General features: G+C 45.1%; 1 protein-coding gene across 1 annotated transcript in view; it reads left to right on the top strand.

Moving 5' to 3' along the window:
- Positions 1–20,857, top strand: part of dntt (deoxynucleotidyltransferase, terminal) — an 81,309-nt gene that overhangs the window by 47,476 nt on the left and 12,976 nt on the right. The window contains exons 9-10 of the mRNA XM_076975401.1: positions 8,420–8,665; positions 9,681–9,764. Of these exons, the coding sequence (XP_076831516.1) occupies positions 8,420–8,665; positions 9,681–9,764 (330 nt within the window). The remainder of the gene's footprint in view (positions 1–8,419; positions 8,666–9,680; positions 9,765–20,857) is intronic.

Genomic DNA, 20,857 nt, shown 5'->3' with positions numbered 1-20,857 from the left:
TCATACACATTTTTAAAGGGGTATCTGAATTTGGCTGATGCTTTTGAGATTAAACATTAACCAGCTACAGTTGAAGTTACCCAGGAGCAGTGTGTCTTGCTTGAGGGCACAGTAGCAATAGCTGTCGACTGGGATCAAACCCATGACCTCTTCAGCCGGAGCCAGGCTATGTGAACGCCTGTCTACACACCCGTTGTAACCACTGTGACAGTCCATGCACCCCCCCCCCCCCCCCCCCTTCCAACCCCCCTCCGGTTGTCCTAAAGCCTAAAGTGTGTGTCGGCTTTTCCACTGTCACGTACAGAGTTCGTGGGCTGTTGACAGCCTTGGTCTTCAGCGAGTTGGACCAGAACAGCCCACTCCCTCACAGCCTCCGGAGGATTGGAGGAGCTTCTGTGCTCTACCACATGAGACACCGCTGGTCTCATTCAAGGCTGCACTGGGGACCTTATTTACCAAGTGCTACTTTGCTTGTGCAGTGTAATAGATTGCATAACTAGTTAGTGGGCAACTTGAGTGTGCTTTATAAAAAGTCAAGTGCAATGGCGTTGTTGAAATGGCATTTAAGTGTGTTAAATACTCGGTCATTTCGGATCTCAAAGAGATCTGGAAATGTAAACATTTAAGGGGCTCAACTCATCAATAAGATGAGTTGACAAATATGAATATTACGGTATATTGAGAAAAAAAAATATATAGAAGTACTTTTTATCTGGAAACTGTACTTCAATGCCATTTTGACACTTGGAGATATATATGCAGAGAAAGCTCTAAGTGAGTAACTGTGGTGTATTGTCGTAAAAGCACACAAAGTTTCTAGAGAAGCAGGACATTTCAGACAGGGGTCCTTCATTAGCTGTGTGAGCAGCTTCTGAAAGTCTAGAAGGGGAAACCAGTTTATATTAGAAAAAGTAGCTACATCTTCAAATCATAACATTCATTCAAAAGTTCTGAGAGTATTAATTCAGTCTTTCTTTATCTTTGAATTTCATAACTTCACTGCTGCCATAGCAACAACTGGCAATGCAGGCAGAAATGTTACAGTATATATTTTTCCCATATATATATATACACACATAAAGTAGAACCCCGGAACTCGTCCACCACAGTACTCTACATATTCGGAGTTCGACACAAAATTTATAGAAAATTTTGTCTAAGAGCTCGAACAAAACTTCGGAATCTGACCCAACTCATGTGACTTTTGTAAACAAAATACAGTTCGTGCTTCGGTCACATACCACTAATTGGCATTTAGATAGGTTTATACTTGACGTGGCACGACCGGCGCGAGGGTCCGCATGGGAAAAATAACGCAATTGCGGTGGCTCTGCCCATGTGCGAGGGTCCCGTACGCTTTCACGTCGCGAGGTCGTGCACCTCTCGAATTTTGTAACTTTGCTTCAGCGCAGTGATCAAAATCATGTTTGCAGGGTTTCATACACCTATACAAGGTGTAATTCAAGCACTTTTACGTCACTTTCAAGGTCCATTTTCAATATTTTCCAGCACCTTAAGCTTAATTAAGTTAATTGATTCGGAACTTGACTGCATCGCTTCTCGACGCTCCTTCTGGAACGAATATATGTATATGACCATACTCTGTACCTTATCTTGAAGGGAGAGCCCGGACACCCTGCGGAGAAAACTCATTTCAGCCGCTTGTATTCATGATCTGATTCTTTCAGTCACTACTCAGAGCTGGTGACCATAGGTAAGAGTCGGAACGTAAATTGACCAGTAAATTGAGAGCTTTGCCTTTTGGCTCAGCTCTGTTCACCACAATGGTCTTGTACAGCGTCCGCAACACTGCAGCCAGCTGTCAATCTCTCATTCCATCCTTCACTCACTCGTGAACCTGAGATACTTGAACTCCTCCACTTGAGGCAAGGACTTACTCCCGACCCAGAGAGGGCACTCCACCCTTGTCTGACCAAGTACCATGGTCTCAGTTTTAGAGGTGCTGATTCTCATCCTGGTCGTCTCGCACTCGGCTGCAAACTGATCCAGCAAGTTCAACTCCCACCATGAACCAGTTCGCTGGCCATGCGAACCAAGCTCCTGCTCTGTTTATACAGAGACTGGATAGCCCGTTGCCTATACTCTCGGAGCACCCCCCAGAGGAATCTCAGAGGGACACGGTCGAATGCCTTCTCCAAATCCACAAAACACATGTGGACTGGTTGAGCGAACTCCCATGCACCCTCTAGGACCCTCACAAAGGGGGAAAAGCTGGTCCAGTGTTCCACGACCAGGATGGAACCCACATTATTCCTCTTGTAACTGAGATTGGACTATCGACCAGACTCTCTTCTACAGTACCCCTGCATAGACCTTACCGGGGAGGCTGAGAAGTGTGATCCCCAGATAGTTGGAGCACACCATCCGGTCCCCTTTCTTAAAAATTGGAACCCACTCACCGGTTTGCCAGTCCAGAGATGCTGCCCCTGATGTACATACAATGTTGCAAAGAAGTGTCAGCCAGGACAGTCCCACAACATCCAGAGCCTTAAGGAACTCAGGGCGGATCTCATCGACCCCCGAAGCCTTGCCACCAATGTGTTTCACAACTACCCTGGGCACCTCAGCTTGAGCGATGGGCAAACCCCCGTCCAAGTCCTCCAGTTCTGCTTCCTCTGTAGAAGGCATGATGGTGGGATTGACAAGATCCTCGAAGTATTCCTTCCACCACCTAGTGACATCCCCAGTCGAGGTCAGCAGATCCCCAGTCACACTGCATACAGTGTTGGTCGGGAATCGCTTTCCTCTCCCGAGTTGCCTGACGGTTTGCAAGTCAGAGCTGATTGAAAGTCACTTTCCATGGACTCACCAAAGTCTTTGAGTTTTTGTAATATAATAAAGAATATCCAACTGCTCATTAATGCAAATGTCGAATCAACCGGACACATGTCAGCAACTCAATGCATTTATGCATGTAGACATGGCCAAGACAATCTGCTGCAGTTCAAACCGAGCATAGGAAGAAAGGTGATTTAAGTGACTTTGAACGTGGCATGGTTGTTGGTGCTAGATGGGCTGGTCTGAGTATTTCAGAAACTGCTGATCTACTGAGATTTTCATGTACATTTCATGTTCTGGGTTTATAGAAAATGGTCAGAAAAAGAGAAAAAATCTAGTGAGCTGGGTGCAAATGCCTTGTTGATGCCAGAGGTCAGAGGAGAATGGCCTGACTGGTTCTAGCTGATAGAACAGCTACAGTAACTCAAATAACCAAATACAACTTGTTACAACTGGGGCATTTAGAAGAGCATCTCTGAACGCACAACACGTCGGACCTTGAGGTGGATGGGCTACAGCAGCAGAAAACCACACTGGGTGCCAGTCCTGTCAGCTAAGAACAGGAAACTGAGGCTACAATTCACTCAAGTTCACCAAAATTGGACAATAGAAGATTCGAAAAATGTTGCCTGGTCTGATGAGTCTCAATTTGTGCTGCAACATTTGGATGGTAGCGTCACAATTTGTCGTCAACAACATGAAAGCAAGGATCCATCCTGCCTTGTATCAGCGGTTCAGGCTGGTGGTGGAAGTGGTGCAGTGGTGTGGGGAATATTTTCCCGGCACAGTTCGGGCCCATTAGTACCAATTAAGCATCTTGTCAATGTCACAGCCTACCTGAGTATTGTTGCTGACCATGTCCATCCCTTTATGACCACAGCCTACCTGAGTATTGTTGCTGACCATGTCCATCCCTTTTTGACTACATCTTCTGATTGCTACTTCCAGCAGGATAATGTGCCATGTCATAAAGCACGAGTCATCTCAGACTGGTTTCTTGAACACAACAATGAGTCCACTGTACTCTAATGGCCTCCACAGTCACCAGATCTCAATCCAATAGAGCATCTTTGGGATGTGGTGGAATGGGAGATTTGCATCATGAATGTGATGCTATCATGTCAATATGGAACAGACTCTCTTGAGGAATGTTTCCAGTACCTTGTTGAATCTATGCCATGAAGGATTAAGGGAGTTCTGAAGGGAAAAGGGGGTCCAACCTGGTACTAGCAAGGTGTACCTAATAAAGTGGTGTGTGTGTGTGTGTGTGGGGGGGGGGGGGGGGGTGCGTTGTATTATACAAAATAATATAATATAACACAAAAGCAAAATGCCATTGCTACATTGCTTGAAGTCATATAGCCAATATGTGTGTGTGTGTGTGTGTGTGTGTATACACATATTCCATATATATATATATATATATATATATATATATATATATATATATATATATATATATATATATATGGACTTATGACATTTAATCTATATTTCATGATATTTCAGTAATGTTGTCATGGTTTAGAATAATTCTCTCCTGATGTCTACATATTCTCCTTTCTCATAATCTTCCCACGGCAATGTCATGAATCATGCAACAGATTATTACTGCCTTATTGTATTAATTCACACATGTAGCCCATTCTCAGAAATACCACTGGTACTAATCTATGCATGTTGATAGCGACTTGTATTTTGCATTTTGAGATTAAATATAACATTCATTAATGCAAACCCACAGCCAGACAGCACATTTTCCTTCTGTACCAGCCACGTATGAAAAGATCCATTCTGACTTTAACTGAAATGTTTTCTTAGGTGTGAGCAGCGGTCCAGACCTGTCACACAAGCCATTTCAAAATGTTCCTCAAAGAAAGAAACTTCTTTTGTACCTGTGTTAGCAGTCTGTTTCATTAGCTTAAAGACTTCACTCGACTATCTCCCATGCCAATGTAAATCTAATGGTGACATTCATATGATCTGCTAAAACCTGACATGCCGTTGCACATGGCCACACTACCCATTTACTTTAAAACCAGGGATAATTAGGACTGTAATTTAAATTAATTTACGGTATTTACCATTTCATGATGATTCTGACCGTCAGTGTGCACTGGAGCACTGTGAAGCCGCCTACTGAAATGCCCGAGCGTTGAGCTCAGCTGCTATGACTGTATTTGTTAGGATATGGTCCTCTTCGTCTTCTGCTCTTGTCACCTCACAGGGCATAACAATGGTCCCACCACTGTGCCCATCATCTACTCCTAAAGGTTTCTTCAAGTAGACAGAGCAACTTATAAAACTACATTACTCAAGTAAATATATAAAGCAGAAAAAAAATGTATACGTTTGATCAGCTGCCTCAGTGTTCTTTAGAAAACACGTCAGTGGAGTTAGTTCTGTATAGGTAAGCTAGAAGTCATGATATATTCCTGTAGGTAGTAGATCCAGAGTATGTTGTCATATTGGCCTGTCTCACAGCCAAAGTCATTTACTTTTAGAAACCCTGTTTACCTTGGGCTGTTGAGAAAGTGCAGATTGTAGCCTGTTTCTCTGTCACACATGTTGAGTGCAAACCACCACACTGACTCTCTTCAATTCAAGAGTGAAACTACCAGAATCAACCATTACAACAGAACCAGAGCGGCTGGGACTTGTTTACATGAAGGCTGTCTATCATTTCTTCTCAAAAATAGTATTATAGTATTAATACAAATACAAATAATATAAAAAATTATTCAGGTCTAGCTACAGCATAGTTCCTTGTAAGTGAGACGAATGATTGCTGTATGTCAGTGTATGATTCAGAGCACAGCTGTAGTTGAGTGCCATTACAGCCACATTCATTGCCATGGGTCTGTAGTAATGAGCAGTGAAATGTTCCATGTAGTTACATACAAAATCAGTCCCTTACATCACAGCAGCCTGGCCAAAGGGTTTGAGCATGCCCACCTCCTTTTATCCCCGACACTCCCCCACACTACCCTGGGTATCAGAAGAGTGTTCACGAGTGAGTGAGAGTGAGAGTGAGAGTGAGAGAGAGAGCCTGAGTTGGAGAAAGGGCAGAGATCAATAGAGAAATTCAGCCCCAACCCTGTTGTAACAAGTGCCCTCTCGTCCATCTCATTGGCCATTACAATAACCTCCCATTTCATTGGCTGAGTGTATGGTGCCTTCGTGTTACATTGCAGGATGGGGAGGCCTGTTAGACAAAGGAAGAGTGATAGGATGTTCCTGCCATGGTGAGCTTCAATTACACTGAGTGCCTGTCAGGGAGTTTATGCGTGTGTGTGTGTGTGTGTGTGTGTGTGTGAGAGAGAGAGAGAGAGAAAAAGACAATGTGATTGTCTGCATGCATGTGTGTGTGTGAGAGAGAAAGAGCGACAGTGTGAGAAAGTGTGGGTGAGAGAGTGTGTGAGTATGTGAGAGAAGGTTTGTGTGTGTGGGTGTGTGTGTGAGAGAGAGCGAGTGTGTGTGTGTGTGTGTGAGAGAGAGAGAGAGAGAGAAAGCGAGTGTGTCTGTGTGTGTGTGAGAGAGATTGTGTGTTTGTGTGTGTGTGTGAGAGATAGTGTGCGAGTGTGAGAGAGAGATAGAGAGAGAGAGTGTGTGTGTGTGTGAGAGTGAGAGAGTGTGTGTGTGTGTGTGTGTGAGAGAGAGAGAGGGAGAGTGTGTGTGTGTGTGTGTGTGTGTGTGTGTGTGTGTGTGTGTGTGTGTGTGTGTGTGTGTGAGAGAGAGAGAGAGAGAGAGAGAGAGAGAGAGAGAGAGAGAGAGAGAGAGAGAGAGAGAGAGAGAGAGAGAGAGAGAGAGAGAGAGAGAGAGAGAGTGAGAGAACAAGTCATGGCTCCTCTGGCAATTACTGCTCTTTAGTACGAGTGCTGCAGATTTATGGCCTGCACGAGAGATATTGTAACTCAACAATTATTGCGGCTACTGGAATTAAACTGACAATTTGTAATGTTAATCGCCTTAGTGCTGCTCCTATCAGGAGCTGAATAATCAGAGTGGGCGCAGGCCCAGAGGAAATCAATTTCCAGCCTCCACCCATGCCCAGCCCTGACCATCCCCCCACCCTCTCACCCTCTAACCCTCACCCATCATCCACACCCCTCTCACCCTCTCAGCCCTCACCCATCATCCACACCCCCTCACCCTCTCACCCCTCACCCATCATCCACACCCCCCACCCCCTCACCCTCTCAGCCCTCACCCATCATCCACACCCCCTCACCCTCTCACCCCTCACCCACACCCCTCTTACCCCTCACCCATCATCCACACCCCCCTCACCCTCTCACCCCCACCCATCATCCACACCCTCTCACCCCCTCACTTCTCACCCATCATCCACACCCCGCTCACCCATCATCCCCCCACCCTCTGACCCTCTGACCCTCTCACCCTCACCCATCATCCACACCCCGCTCACCCTCTCACCCATCATCCCCCCACCCTCTCACCCTCTGACCCTCTCACCCTCACCCATCATCCACACCCCCTCACCCCTCACCCATCATCCACACCCCCCACACCCCCCTCACCCCTCACTCATCATCCACACCCTCCCACACCCTCTCTCTTGCTTGCCTTACCTTTCCTTTATTTCTGTCTTTTGAACTCATTTTTTCCCCTGTGATTTCTTTCCCTCGTTTTTTTCTATCCTACTCTCTCTCACCACTTTCCTCTTCCAATTTGGGCTATTTCTCCATCCTCATCTCTCCCTCCCTCCTCTCTTTCTCTCCTCCCCACTCTCCCCACCTCCCTCTCCTCTTTCCCTCCTCTTCTTTTCCTAACCTATGCTTCTTGCTGCTTGCATCCGCTCAGCGGTGAAGTCTGGAGCTGATTTCATTTCCTGTGGAGCGGAGCTGTTTAGCACAGATTGAGAATGGCACCCCACCGCTGCAGCTGCATTAAGGGTTACACTTTAGCACGAATTGTGTACTGAGAAAAACACCCTCTAGCAGTCTGTTCTTTACCAAAATTACCCCCCTCTCCCTGAAAGTGGTGGACTTTTACTGCTTGGACTGTAATTCCAAAAATCACCTCATTCAATATTAATAAATAGTTCATATACACTTGTTATACTAATTCTAAATCATATCTACTTGTTTACAAGTTTGACTTGCATGTCAGAGTTTGACTTGCATCCATAACTTACTATGATTGTTTATTATAATAATTTGTGTTGTTATTGTTATATAGACTTCCACTGAAAACAAACATTTATAATAGTATCAGAATAAGAAATTAGCTCAGAATTATCAATTAATGCCATGCATTGTGGCTTCTGACCATTCGTACATGGTCAGTTTTTGACTGAAGGACTGATTTTGGTTGGATATTTCTAGGTGTCAGACAAGTCTGAACCTGTCGTGCAATTGTCCCATGTAAATATTGTACAACTTTGTTGAAAATGGTCCACAACCCAAATAATACAAGATCAGCTATTGTCCAGAATGTGACCGCCAGTGAGAAGAGTGAAGGGGTACGGAGATGAATGATAACAGATGTGTGTCAGTCTATTGGTTCCTGACGAAGAGTGAGATTAGGCCAAAGATAGTTTCATATAATGTAGATGGTGCGCATGAGATGATGGACTAATCCACACCTTCCTTCCCAGGGTATTCTTCTGTATTCGGATTTCCATGAATCGACTTTTCAACTTAGCAAGCTGCCGAGTCGTCGCTTCGAGGCCATGGACCACTTCCAGAAATGCTTCCTGATCGTGAAGCTGTGGCTGAAGCAGGTGGAGGGCCACAGGGAGGAGCCAGGCAGCCGGAGGGGCTGGAAGGCTGTGCGAGTGGACCTGGTGGCCCCTCCCACCGAATGCTACGCCTTTGCCCTGCTGGGCTGGAGCGGCTCCACGGTAAGGACAGTGGCTGCTGCTGCTTCTTAAAGGAACAGTGCAATCTTTGGATGACATGTAGGTCCTTGAGATCAAGGAAAGTGGCAGAAACCAGTTTGATTGGGGGCAATTTCTAAAAACATGGCAACCCTGAACTTTGTGCCAATACATGGCTTACTGGGCACCTCTGCCAACCGGCCATAATTACCCATCCCTAGAGTGATATCCCATGAGGCCTAGCACCAGCTGTGGTCCCAAAAGAACATTTTCACTGAGACAGTTAGAGTGACTGAGCGAAACCAAAGACTGAAGAAAACACCAGTTAAAGTGGTGCTGGAAAATTGTCTTTCAATTGTGTATCAAGTGCTTCTTGTGAATAATTGTAAGGGATTAGAATGTGTGTTATCCCTCCGCTCTGTGTTTCCTGTCTTGATAAAATTTGTTACTGTGTTCCAGAATGTTCCTTTTGCATTTCATTTCTGCTTTGTTCATTTGTGAGTTCTGCAGTGTCGTGCAGCCTCCCCTTGACATGCCCTGCTGATAAACAGTGCTAACATGGTCATGCCCTTTGGAAGGCTCGTGTATCGCAAAAAGCATTAGAGTTTAGGAGAGATTAATAGAATGCAATTTAAATAAGTCTGCAAGCCATGATAAGTATTTTTAAAGAGATTAATGTCAAACGGTGCTCTTAATACAGCATAACAGAGTAGCATTTGGGTACCCAGCCCGATTAGGAACACTAATGGTGAAAGCCATGCTTCTTAAATAACTGTTTTACTGTTTAGGGTTGATAAGCAAACAGGGCATACTGACTTCAGAAAAGAGTAGTCTGACTGGCAGCTGGACACTGTAATTTGCTAACAGTAACAGGTTTTATTTTGTAATACTGTTCTGAAGTGATTAATTTGTGGAAATGCAATCTCACAATTAGCTATGCTGTCAGTTTGTGAACAACTGGTAATTGATTGTCTAATTTATGTGTTAATGATTCCAGCATGTTGTTGAAAGGGGCTTTGGTGTGGCTATTTTTCTGCAGCAGTTCGACCGGGACTTACGGCGCTTTGCCAGACTGGAGCGTGATATGCTGCTGGACAACCACGCCCTCTACAACAAAACTACGGTACGAACTCGCATGAACACTCACTCGTTCAGGAGTTCATCACCACACACACACACACACACACACACACACACACACACACACACACGTGAACTCTGTCCTATGTGAAGGCCGTGTGCTTTCATAGGCGAACCCCACATTTATGCTCTCCAGCAAAATTATAGTCACACACATCACATAGACTGTGAAAGCACTACTACAGACACTGTGCCTCAGCCTGCTCCTCAGTGTCCAGTGTGTCTTTGTGTTGTATAACAAGAGGAGATTGAAGCGTGAAGATTTTTATGTTGGAACTTTATATCAAGAAGTTTTCCTTTTGGTTATTGAGGTTAAAGTTAAGCTTAGACTTAGGAAGGCATTATTTACCTATAGTAATGCTCACATCAGTGGAAAAACCCTGTAAAGTGGGTGTGGGTGTGGGTGTGGGTGTGTGTGTGTGTGTGTGTGTGTGTGGGTTGTATGTGTGTGTGTGCATGCACACACGCCAAATGATATAGTTGCAAAATGCATATTTATACTGTATAAGCCACATGTTCTGTAGTATTGCATATCAAATATGACAGACCCTCTTCTATTTGATTTCTCCTTGGCTTACCTCTGTGAGAGGAGGTGGCTTGGTGTATGAGAGCAGGGAGAACATCATGTGGCTCTGGGTTTGGACTAGGTTCTCTCCCACACCCCCCCACACTATCCTGGGTTTGGATCTATGTTCTCCCGCACACTCCCCCACACTATCCTGGGTTTGGATCTATGTTCTCCCACACCCCCCCACACTATCCTGGGTTTGGATCTATGTTCTCCCGCACACTCCCCCACACTATCCTGGGTTTGGATCTATGTTCTCCCCCACACCCCCCCACACTATCCTGGGTTTGGATCTATGTTCTCCCGCACACTCCCCCACACTATCCTGGGTTTGGATCTATGTTCTCCCGCACACTCCCCCACACTATCCTGGGTTTGGATCTATGTTCTCCCGCACACTCCCCCACACTATCCTGGGTTTAGATCTATGTTCTCCCGCACACTCCCCCACACTATCCTGGGTTTGGATCTATGTTCTCCCGCACACTCCCCCACACTATCCTGGGTTTGGATCTATGTTCTCCCCCACACCCCCCCACACTATCCTGGGTTTGGATCTATGTTCTCCCACACCCCCCCACACTATCCTGGGTTTGGATCTATGTTCTCCCGCACACTCCCCCACACTATCCTGGGTTTGGATCTATGTTCTCCCCCACACCCCCCCACACTATCCTGGGTTTGGATCTATGTTCTCCCGCACACTCCCCCACACTATCCTGGGTTTGGATCTATGTTCTCCCGCACACTCCCCCACACTATCCTGGGTTTGGATCTATGTTCTCCCGCACACTCCCCCACACTATCCTGGGTTTAGATCTATGTTCTCCCGCACACTCCCCCACACTATCCTGGGTTTGGATCTATGTTCTCCCGCACACTCTCCCACACTATCCTGGGTTTGGATCTATGTTCTCCCCCACACCCCCCACACTATCCTGGGTTTGGATCTATGTTCTCCCGCACACTCCCCCACACTATCCTGGGTTTGGATCTATGTTCTCCCGCACACTCCCCCACACTATCCTGGGTTTAGATCTATGTTCTCCCGCACACCCCCCCACACTATCCTGGGTTTGGATCTATGTTCTCCCGCACACTCCCCCACACTATCCTAGGTTTGGATCTATGTTCTCCCGCACACTCCCCCACACTATCCTGGGTTTGGATCTATGTTCTCCCGCACACCCCCCCACACTATCCTGGGTTTGGATCTATGTTCTCCCGCACACTCCCCCACACTATCCTGGGTTTGGATCTATGTTCTCCCGCATACTCCCCCACACTATCCTGGGTTTGGATCTATGTTCTCCCGCACACTCCCCCACACTATCCTGGGTTTGGATCTATGTTCTCCCGCACACTCCCCCACACTATCCTGGGTTTGGATCTATGTTCTCCCCCACACTATCCTGGGTTTGGATCCATGTTCTCCCCCACACTCCCCCACACTATCCTGGGTTTGGATCTATGTTCTCCCGCACACTACTCCAGGTTTGGGTCCATGTGGCCCTGGATTTGGGTACAATTCTCCCCCATCTCTCACATTTGTATTGCTGAATGTAAAAATCAACCTGCCACACAATGTCATGGTCCTTCACTACAAGGATGAAGGTGTTTAGAAAAATGTCTCAGCTTGACAATATTCTAGCTGTGTTTCTCTCTTTTCCTGTGTCAGTGTGCAGGTGTTGTTACAACCGCTGCTTTGTCTTGTGTGTTGATGTTCCATGTGCTGCTTGCTGTTTAAATAATTGCAGCATGAAACACATCAGGCTTCCACTGTGAGTGTAAAACAGCTAATAGTTTATTTTGCTGTGTGGTTGCTGTCTTTGGTGTGGCTAATTGATACTGGAGGCACAGTACACGTAGGGTTTAAAACAGGTTTTGTTAAATATATTGTATGTCTCTGTGTACTCTTATGAAACTTGACATTACAATAATGTGGATTGTGTGGATCTGTTTGTAAACTCACATACATACCCACCAAAAAATTACATGTTGCATATGCATGCTAACGATGAACACAAACGATTGTGCAAAATAATTTCTTTAAATAGTTTACTCAATAGATTAATTAACCTTAATTGTACAGTGTTGTCCTTTTTCTCAAAAAGCTCTAAACAGATTTCACTTTTCATGGAACCGAAGTGAAATGAAAACCAGTTTGGTGAAGGTATAAGGCCTGATAACCTCAAACATTAACATGTAATTTTCAGTAACATGGTAATCCATCAACGTCTTCTTACAATGGCTCCTGGTGACAGCGTACATCAACCATGCTGACAGCCAATCAGGACCGACACCTTGGGAGGTTTCCTCCAATGAGCCTGCAATAATATAATGCATCTTGTCATAGCTGTCACATATGATGACAGCTTTATCAACGAACAGCTCAAATCAGTCAACTTCCAACCCAAACCCAGGAAGACTGATGAAGGTAGTCTGTAGCGATGGTTATTTCCTCTTCTCTTTCTTTCAGATGTCCTCTGTCTCTGTCTTGTTTACTTCTCCTTGCTGTCTCTTCCCCTCCGCATGCATTTCCTTTCGTGAGTGCAGGAGCCAGCATTATCTTACTGTTATGGTTTGAAGAAGAAAAATAATCCTCACCGTAGAATAGTATCATCTGTCTAGAACAGCTTAGAAAAGCAAAATGGCGATATATGAACCTAAGACAGATTCAAATACTTATCAGATTCAGAAAAGTTGTTAGTGCTCCTGATGATGGACAGGGTCCTCGGGCCAATGCATGTGCTTACCTCTGCCACTCTGGACGTCAGGTTCAGCCCTCTGGGCTCATTAGCATCTCTCAGTTGTCTGGGGACAGAATGAAGATGTGGGGGTTCCACACATGTCGTAGGAGTGAGTGAAAGGGACACGCCCTGTCACCGTCGGCCTGCAAGAAGCAAAGTCCGTCAACGCTCTGGCAGATGTGGAGGACAAAATTACATATTTATGATGTTTATTTAACAGCAAAGGCAAAAATGCACAGTGACTTTGTGAGCACTGCTCTTCTGCAGAGGATGGCCCTGGCCGAGACAGGAGGGCACATCTGAAGGTTAGGGATGGACACACACACAATCACACATATAATCCTTCATCTATCATACTGACAGTCTTGTGTGACGGTCATCTTGCCTCATGGTAGAAGATCGAGGAGATGTCCCAGCGGAGGAACTCGTAGATGGAGCCCCACCCGTTTCCCCGGCACACAGTGCTGTTACAGCTTTAATCAAGCTACTGAAGATCAATTAGGCGTCCCCTTCTCTGGCCTGTAGCCCACACACATGGTTGAGCTCTTCTTTTGTTTCTGATGCCCAGGGCCTCCAGAAGTGCTCTGATGTTTGCGGCTGAGAGAGCATAATGAAGTGGAGGAACTTATGGCCGGCGTGGCCGAGATAATTAGGCTTTTATCTTTGTAAAGTGCTCTAATTGACCCTCCTCCCTCTCTGGCGATGGCATGAACTGTGTCTTGTTCCCATCTAATGGGTGGACATGGTGAAAGGTAGCGATGGCGGAGTTGGGTGAAGTGGACTAATCGTTGCTTAACAAGGTCATCCCGAGTTCTCTTCATCCCTCTCACACTTGTATCTTCTATCCTGATGAGAGATTGCTTTGTCAAATTATGGCATGATTAAGTCAAGGCCATGGCAGAACGTGCAAAAATTATACCAATTACAACCCCACACTTGAGCATTAACCCTTGCCACATCCAGAGAAGACGTAGCCACTTTTGGTGGGTGGTAATTGTTAACTAATAGGAATCTATGCCCGTGTTTCTTTTCTTGCAACTTCAGCGTGTCATTCCACCTGTTTGCAAGGTTGATTTTTGTATGTTTGAAAGTCAAAAAAAAAAAAAAAAGAATGAATGGCTTTTTAAATATTTTTTTTTCCTGTATGTATATTTAACCAGGTTCATGGTGGTCCACTGTGAATTCACTGTGCTTTGTGACTTTGAGACCTGTCATTCTTTGGTAGGTGTGTGTAAGAGAACAGAAGTGTTTTTTTTTATTCTGTGTGTGTGTGTGTGTGCGTGGGTGCGCATGTGTGCCCGGACGTATGTGTGTGGGTAACTGTGTCCTCTGCTGTTAGGCTGAAGGTGGTGGATAATTAATATGTGGCCTGGGCTTTGATGAATGAGGACATTGGAGGATTTCATCAGCCTCAGACAGTCCTGCTCTCTCCGCAAACAGGAGGCCCACACCACCCTAAACCCGCCTCCTGAAAGAACCCCCATCATGTTTGCGGTCAGCACCAAACTTTCGCTGTTTGTGTGTTGGTATGTGTGTTGTTTGTTTCCTGAGCCAGTGGTTTAAAAGTTTTAATATTGTATTTCCCTTATTCTTGCTTACAGTTTTGTATATGCCTTATTTTAATATTATGTGTGTGTGCGCATGTCCACAGCTACGTGTGTGTTCTCCATGGAGAGGTAATTGCTCAAAGCCAGGTGTACGTGTATGATTAATAACCCTGTAGTGTGCTGTCTCCGGGGCCGGATGTCCTTACAGAAGAGCTGAAGCTGTGTCTGTCATATAAAATACAGTGAAATGAAAATCCCCCATCAGACGCAGGCCCAGCCTGCCTTACTGAGCATACCAGGAACAGAGATCCCACCCAGCAGAGACAAACCACCCGATAGGAAACAGCCTGGAATGTCATTTTGTTGGTTTCATTAATAATGAACTCCAGCAGATTAACCTAAAATATAACCTCAGTGCCTGTTGTGTAGTAGACCTAGTTTGGTGTTTACGCCTAGAGTGTTGAAGGAGCCATAGTTTTTTTTTTATAGCGTGCAGGAGGGGCCTATCCATTTTTTAATAAACACTCCTTAAGCTGGGAGGTTCGGTTAAGAGGCCCATGGATCTTTCTCCAAGGAAGCCGGGCATTTCCCAAGAGAATGTTTCAGCCCACATAACTCCAGAATGATGCAGGACTAAAAATGTGATCCTGGTTGGGAAAGGGCCGAATTAAAGTTTTTAATGAATCCATTTGTCACTTCTGGAAGAAATAAGAAAGGCCTGCCTGTTGTCGTACAGTATCTTGGATAGTGCCCCAAAGCACTACCGGACATGTTTACACTATAAAAGCTTATTTTCACACTGAGACTATTTGTGCCGTATTGCATATCATAGACCATAGTGCCAAGCCTAACAGCTATTTATAAACAGGCAACAATAAAAAACATTTAACATAAGCAGATCTAAGATAATGCATCTAATGAAAGGACCTTTAATTTGAAGTTTCTCATACTTCTCATGGGAAGTGGGTTTGTGTGACCGTGTCACATCAGTGTCAGCAACGATCTATGCAAACAGCCGTGTTCACGCAAACACAAGCATTCATGACAACTGTAAATCTACTGATCTTACGCTACAAAAAAGTATACTTTCTCTGCTGTTCCAGAGGTGTCACTCATAAAAGTCCCTCCCTATTGTTTCAGAGGTGTCACTCATAAAAGTCCCTCCCTATTGTTCCAGAGGTGTCACTCATAAAGGTCCCTCCCTATTGTTCCAGAGGTGTCACTCATAAAGGTCCCTCCCTATTGTTCCAGAGGTGTCACTCATAAAAGTCCCTCCCTGTTGTTCCAGAAGTGTCACTCATAAAGGTCCCTCCCTATTGTTCCAGAAGTGTCACTCATAAAGGTCCCTCCCTATTGTTTCATAGATATCAGCTTTGAGTTCAGGCATTTAAGTGTCTGTAATTCACAGATCGGTAAATGCAGACATAATAGCTGCAATAGTGGAATACATGGAATTGAATAGAAAATAATGCTGTGTTGCTGTGTTCATGCTCTGTCACAGATTTATTCTTGATATATATAATATATGAGAAATTAGATTCTAAACACAATTTGCCAAAGCAAAGGCAACAGAAACAGATTGGCTGTCGTTCCAGTTTACATTGTGATGTGGGACTGTGGTCCTGGAAATCTTTTTATATTATAATTTGAAAAGCTGAGCAACTAAGGTCAGATATCACTGTCAAAAAGGTCAAGCTCAACATGATTATTATTCACTACAATAAGTTTAAATATTCAAATCAAATGTAATTTCTTCAAGCTAAATAAAGTAGTATATTGGTAAGTATTACTCAGTGACAATGTGACAAGTACCCATAAACTGCCTGAATTTTTAGAAATTAATCTGTTTGGATTAGTTCTTTTTTTTTGTAGGCCACACAATATTTTCCTGTCTATCCTGTCTGTCCCTGTGTTATTTTGATAGCAGTATGCCATGAGATAGGTGGGAGGAGCTCTGGGTGGTGGGTATTACCACACACGGGCATCAACCTGGGATATTTAGATTGACTCACTGCTGCTGTCACCTAATTGGTCATCCTCCCTTCCCTACACACACCCCTCCACATTTAGGCACACACACACACACACACACACACACACACACACACACACACACACACACACACACACACACACTTTTACTTGCAAATGTATTAAATTAAGTACTTGCCTTTTTGGGCCATGGAAACCTTAGTGTATATTTGGTTTCACTTGTGCTTGCACAGAAAAGGCGTCACTGTATAGTGTTACTGTTGAATGCAAACTGCATATGTGCACATATTCTTTCTCTTCCTCTCTGTTAGACTCTGACACCCACAACCAGCCCCCCCTCCTACACACACACACACACACACACACACACACACACACACACACACACACACACACACACACACACACACCTCTGAGCAGTGGATGAGTGGACAATAACAGGGCAATTGTGTTGGGCTTTAGGGACTGATGCTTTTGAAAACTCCCAGCTGGTGAGGTGTGTGAGTGACTGCGTGTGTGTGTGTGTGTGTGCGTGTGTGTGGGTGTGCTGCTGATGATGAATGGAGAGAACATGGGTAGAGTTGAACTCTGGGAAAAGGCGGTATAGTTTAATTCAGTCTCGGTTTCCATCACTGACAATTTCATCACTGACCTGCTGGGCGTCATGCACACAGACGCACGGTATCCGTCTGTCATGCAGCCCATGCGCTGAAGAGCGCGTGTGTCATATTCCTTAATTAGGACTACTGACGCATGTGTTGCAGGGGAAGAGCATGCCAACTCTGGCTCTGTCCCCTGTAGGGTTCGTACTCTCTGCCTCAGTCTGAGCGTTTGTGATGCTTTGCCAGTGCCCAGGTCACAGCAGAGGAGACTGCAGCTTGTTTTTTTTTGCCCTTGAATGATTACTGAAGCCCTTCCAGCAAACTTAGCGGAGATGAAAGATGGACCTTCCTCTGGAGCAGGCCACAGAGGAGGACCGTAGCCTCAGTGCGGTCGCCCTGCCCCGCACGACTCTGACAACCGGGGCTCAGCCTCGCTCTCACGCGATTGGTCCACAGATAACGTTTCTTTGATGCATGCCTGTGTCTGAGTGATTATAAAGAGGTGCTCAACCTCTGAGTATTCAAGGCTGTGCTCTGTCATGAGAACTGCAGGGTGAGGGATGTTCTTGCTGCAACGTTGGTACCTGCATTTGGATGGAGCACACGTCAAGTGCAAGGAGGATTAGATCTACTCAAAGGCAGAGAGGGGACGCGATCTGCAGTAGTTACAGCCTTTGTGTGTATTTGTAGCATCATGGACATTAAAACGCACTCAATAAAGCATGCCCACACACACTCGCCCACGGCCTTGTTGCACATGCAGGCATATAATGCACACCGACACAGATTTTTAAGTAGACTCAGCCATGTGTGGAATGTTTCTTAATTCCAGGTTATTCGAGGCAGGCGCCACCTACACTGACACGTTCTTTACCCTGTTCAGATGAAGCTCGTCCCTGGACTGTAGTCTCTGTGCGCGGTTCGGATTAACCGTCCTATCGGATTAGCCGAAGCTCGCGTTCTGACCACTGTCGGATGGAACCAGCTACTCTTCTACTTTTATGTCGATGTTAATTCTGTTAAGAATGTGCCTCACACATTTTTCATGGCAACAGATGTTCTGTGCACTGTTGTATGCCAAAGCACACACCTCGTACGTAGCTGTGCCTTATTCTGCACGTGTAAGTGTAATGGTATTATGTGTTACTAATGGAGTGGCATTTGTTTTTTCATCTTTCTGTGAGAAAACTGGAAAATTAGAATGGCTTGAGTACTCAGTTCATGATTTGATTTTTATGTATAGTTATCATCATCACAGGGATACTTGGGCCATGAGATAGATTCACTTCTGAAATTCGGTTCAGAAACATTGTATGACTCTAATATCACTGTTTGCTGTATGGGTCAAAGTCTTTGTCAGCAGACTGACTTGCCCCAAAAACATTAAGTGACACTGCGGCAAACAGCTTTACAAAACAGTGAATCCGAAACATAAGGCGCTGTGTATGATCAGTGTAATCGCGCTCTGCTGCAGTCACGGTCAGTAAGCAGAGCTAGCGCAGAGCTAGCGCATTAGTGGCAGTATATTTAGATTGGGAATGCTAGTCTTTCCTCCTCCAACCTGCTCCATATCAAACGAGGGAGAAATAAAAAATATAAAATTACACAATCTCTCTGCCGAATGGGTCCTTTCAGAACAATGGTCCTGGGCAAGTGTATGCTAATGTCCCTCGGCGGGGGGTGGCGTCGGCCTTCCTTGCTGTTATCAGCAGCAGCCTTTGGCTCGTCCTGTGGAGTGGAGAGAAGAATAACCGCGAATCATCATCAGACGCGACGTGCTATCCATTTTCTCCCTGGGCTAATCGCGGTATTGAAGGCCTGTCGGCATGGAGATGTGATCGCAGCGTGTGGCCAGCCTTGAGGCGGAGCCGCATCGATCCGCCGAGCCGACACGCGTGTGAGGGCGCCGCCCGGCACGGCTGCTCGGAGCGACTCTGCAGAGCATAGATCCTCCGGCCATTTGGGTTTCTGGTTTTCCCCACTCAGTTCATTTGTGGCTAAACCAGTAAGTGAGTGATCTGATAAATGTCTGTAATATAAGCAGACATCTTTCTAATAGTTTTTTGTGAGGGAGTGTAAGCAAGGTGATTATCTTATCATATTGCTCTATAGGAGTTTAATGTTATAGCAGAAGCATTTGTGTACATTATATTTGGTCAGTCAGTAATCAGCTATCAAACAGAACATGATTTGCATAAATAGAAAATTTTTGAGTGAATTCTAACCTTTATTGTTATTTGTTCCACGTGAGTTTTAAAGGCCTCTTTGGCAGTGTACGCTGACATATTTTAAACAAGACAGGTGAAAAAGATTAATTAAGTAAAAGTTTAAGATCATAAAAGCTAAAATATGGTTTGGGTCTGTGGCTTGTCACAAGATGGTCAGTGAAATTCATATGGCAACATTAAGATGGCCTGCGGTGAACCAGTGCTGTGCTAGGGGTATGATGTATGCTATTGACTGAAAAATAACCCACATAAACACACACACACACACACACACACACACACACACACACACACACACACAAAGTGCTTGGCAGATCTCTCCCTACACCCAAACTGTCTTCGCTAGTATGGAATTATAAGAGGAGAGATTGGCCTTTCATTTCAAGCCTCAGTCATTTTGTGGGCTTTAGTCCTATGGAGGTCAGGAAAACAATTAAGTGAGATGTAATGGGAGTGTGCGGAGGAGAGGAGGGGATGTGAGACTGATGGCGCAGAGTGATGAATGGAGTGTTAAACTGGTGTGAGATGGGTCAGTAATGTCTGAGTGTGAAATAATGTATGGGAATGAAACGTCTTCTCCTTACATGGTTAAAATGACCTGCACTGCTTATGTTGTAAAATGCATGTTGCCTTTGTTGAACATGGTGTCAGAGTCCTTTCTTTTGATCCAAGCCTACAGTTAAAAGCAGAGAACTGTATCAGATACTTTTCATATGGTGTGAAACTTGCTCAGATATGGGTATGAGTTCATGGTGTTCAGCTTTGTCTGGTAGCCATACCATGGAGATCTAAAGAGACAGATGGCTGGAGACTTAATGCTACGTGATGAGCATCCAGAGACGGAGAGAGATCGTGGAGGGATGAAAAGTAAATTTAATCTCTCAAACAGAGTGATATATCATATTTTGATGGATTAAACTAACTTTTTAAAATCCCTCTTGGTCTCTCATTTGATTGAATTTCCTTTGTTTCTCTGTCACTTTCTCTCTCTCTCTCTCTCTCTCTCTCTTCCTCACTTCTTTCTCCCATTGGAATGTACAAGCTCTTTGTCGAGCTTCTCATCTCTGTGTTCGCATCTCTGCTTTTGCATTTTAGAGCTTGGGATCCAGTGCCTCGTGAGGCTCATTCTGTCCTTCTATTCCTTCATTTCTTTTGGTGATCTTCGGCCCCCTCTATCCTCCCTCTCTCTCTTTCTCTCTCTCTCTCTCTGTCTCGCTCTTTCTCTCTATGCACGCACCTGCTGCTCCTTCTGGTCATCATCCAACTTTAGTTCATATAAGCAGGCGTCTCACAGTCCTGCATTACTGCTACTATAGTGACCTTATTCAGTGCCGCCTACTTTATGGAGACGGGTTGACTCTTGTACGTTACATTGAGAGCTATTGATGA

The sequence above is a fragment of the Brachyhypopomus gauderio genome, chromosome 15 (assembly GCF_052324685.1).
Source record: "Brachyhypopomus gauderio isolate BG-103 chromosome 15, BGAUD_0.2, whole genome shotgun sequence".
Lineage (NCBI taxonomy): Eukaryota > Metazoa > Chordata > Actinopteri > Gymnotiformes > Hypopomidae > Brachyhypopomus > Brachyhypopomus gauderio.
Note: the sequence above shows the minus strand (reverse complement) of the source record. Positions and strands in the feature narration are given on the sequence as shown.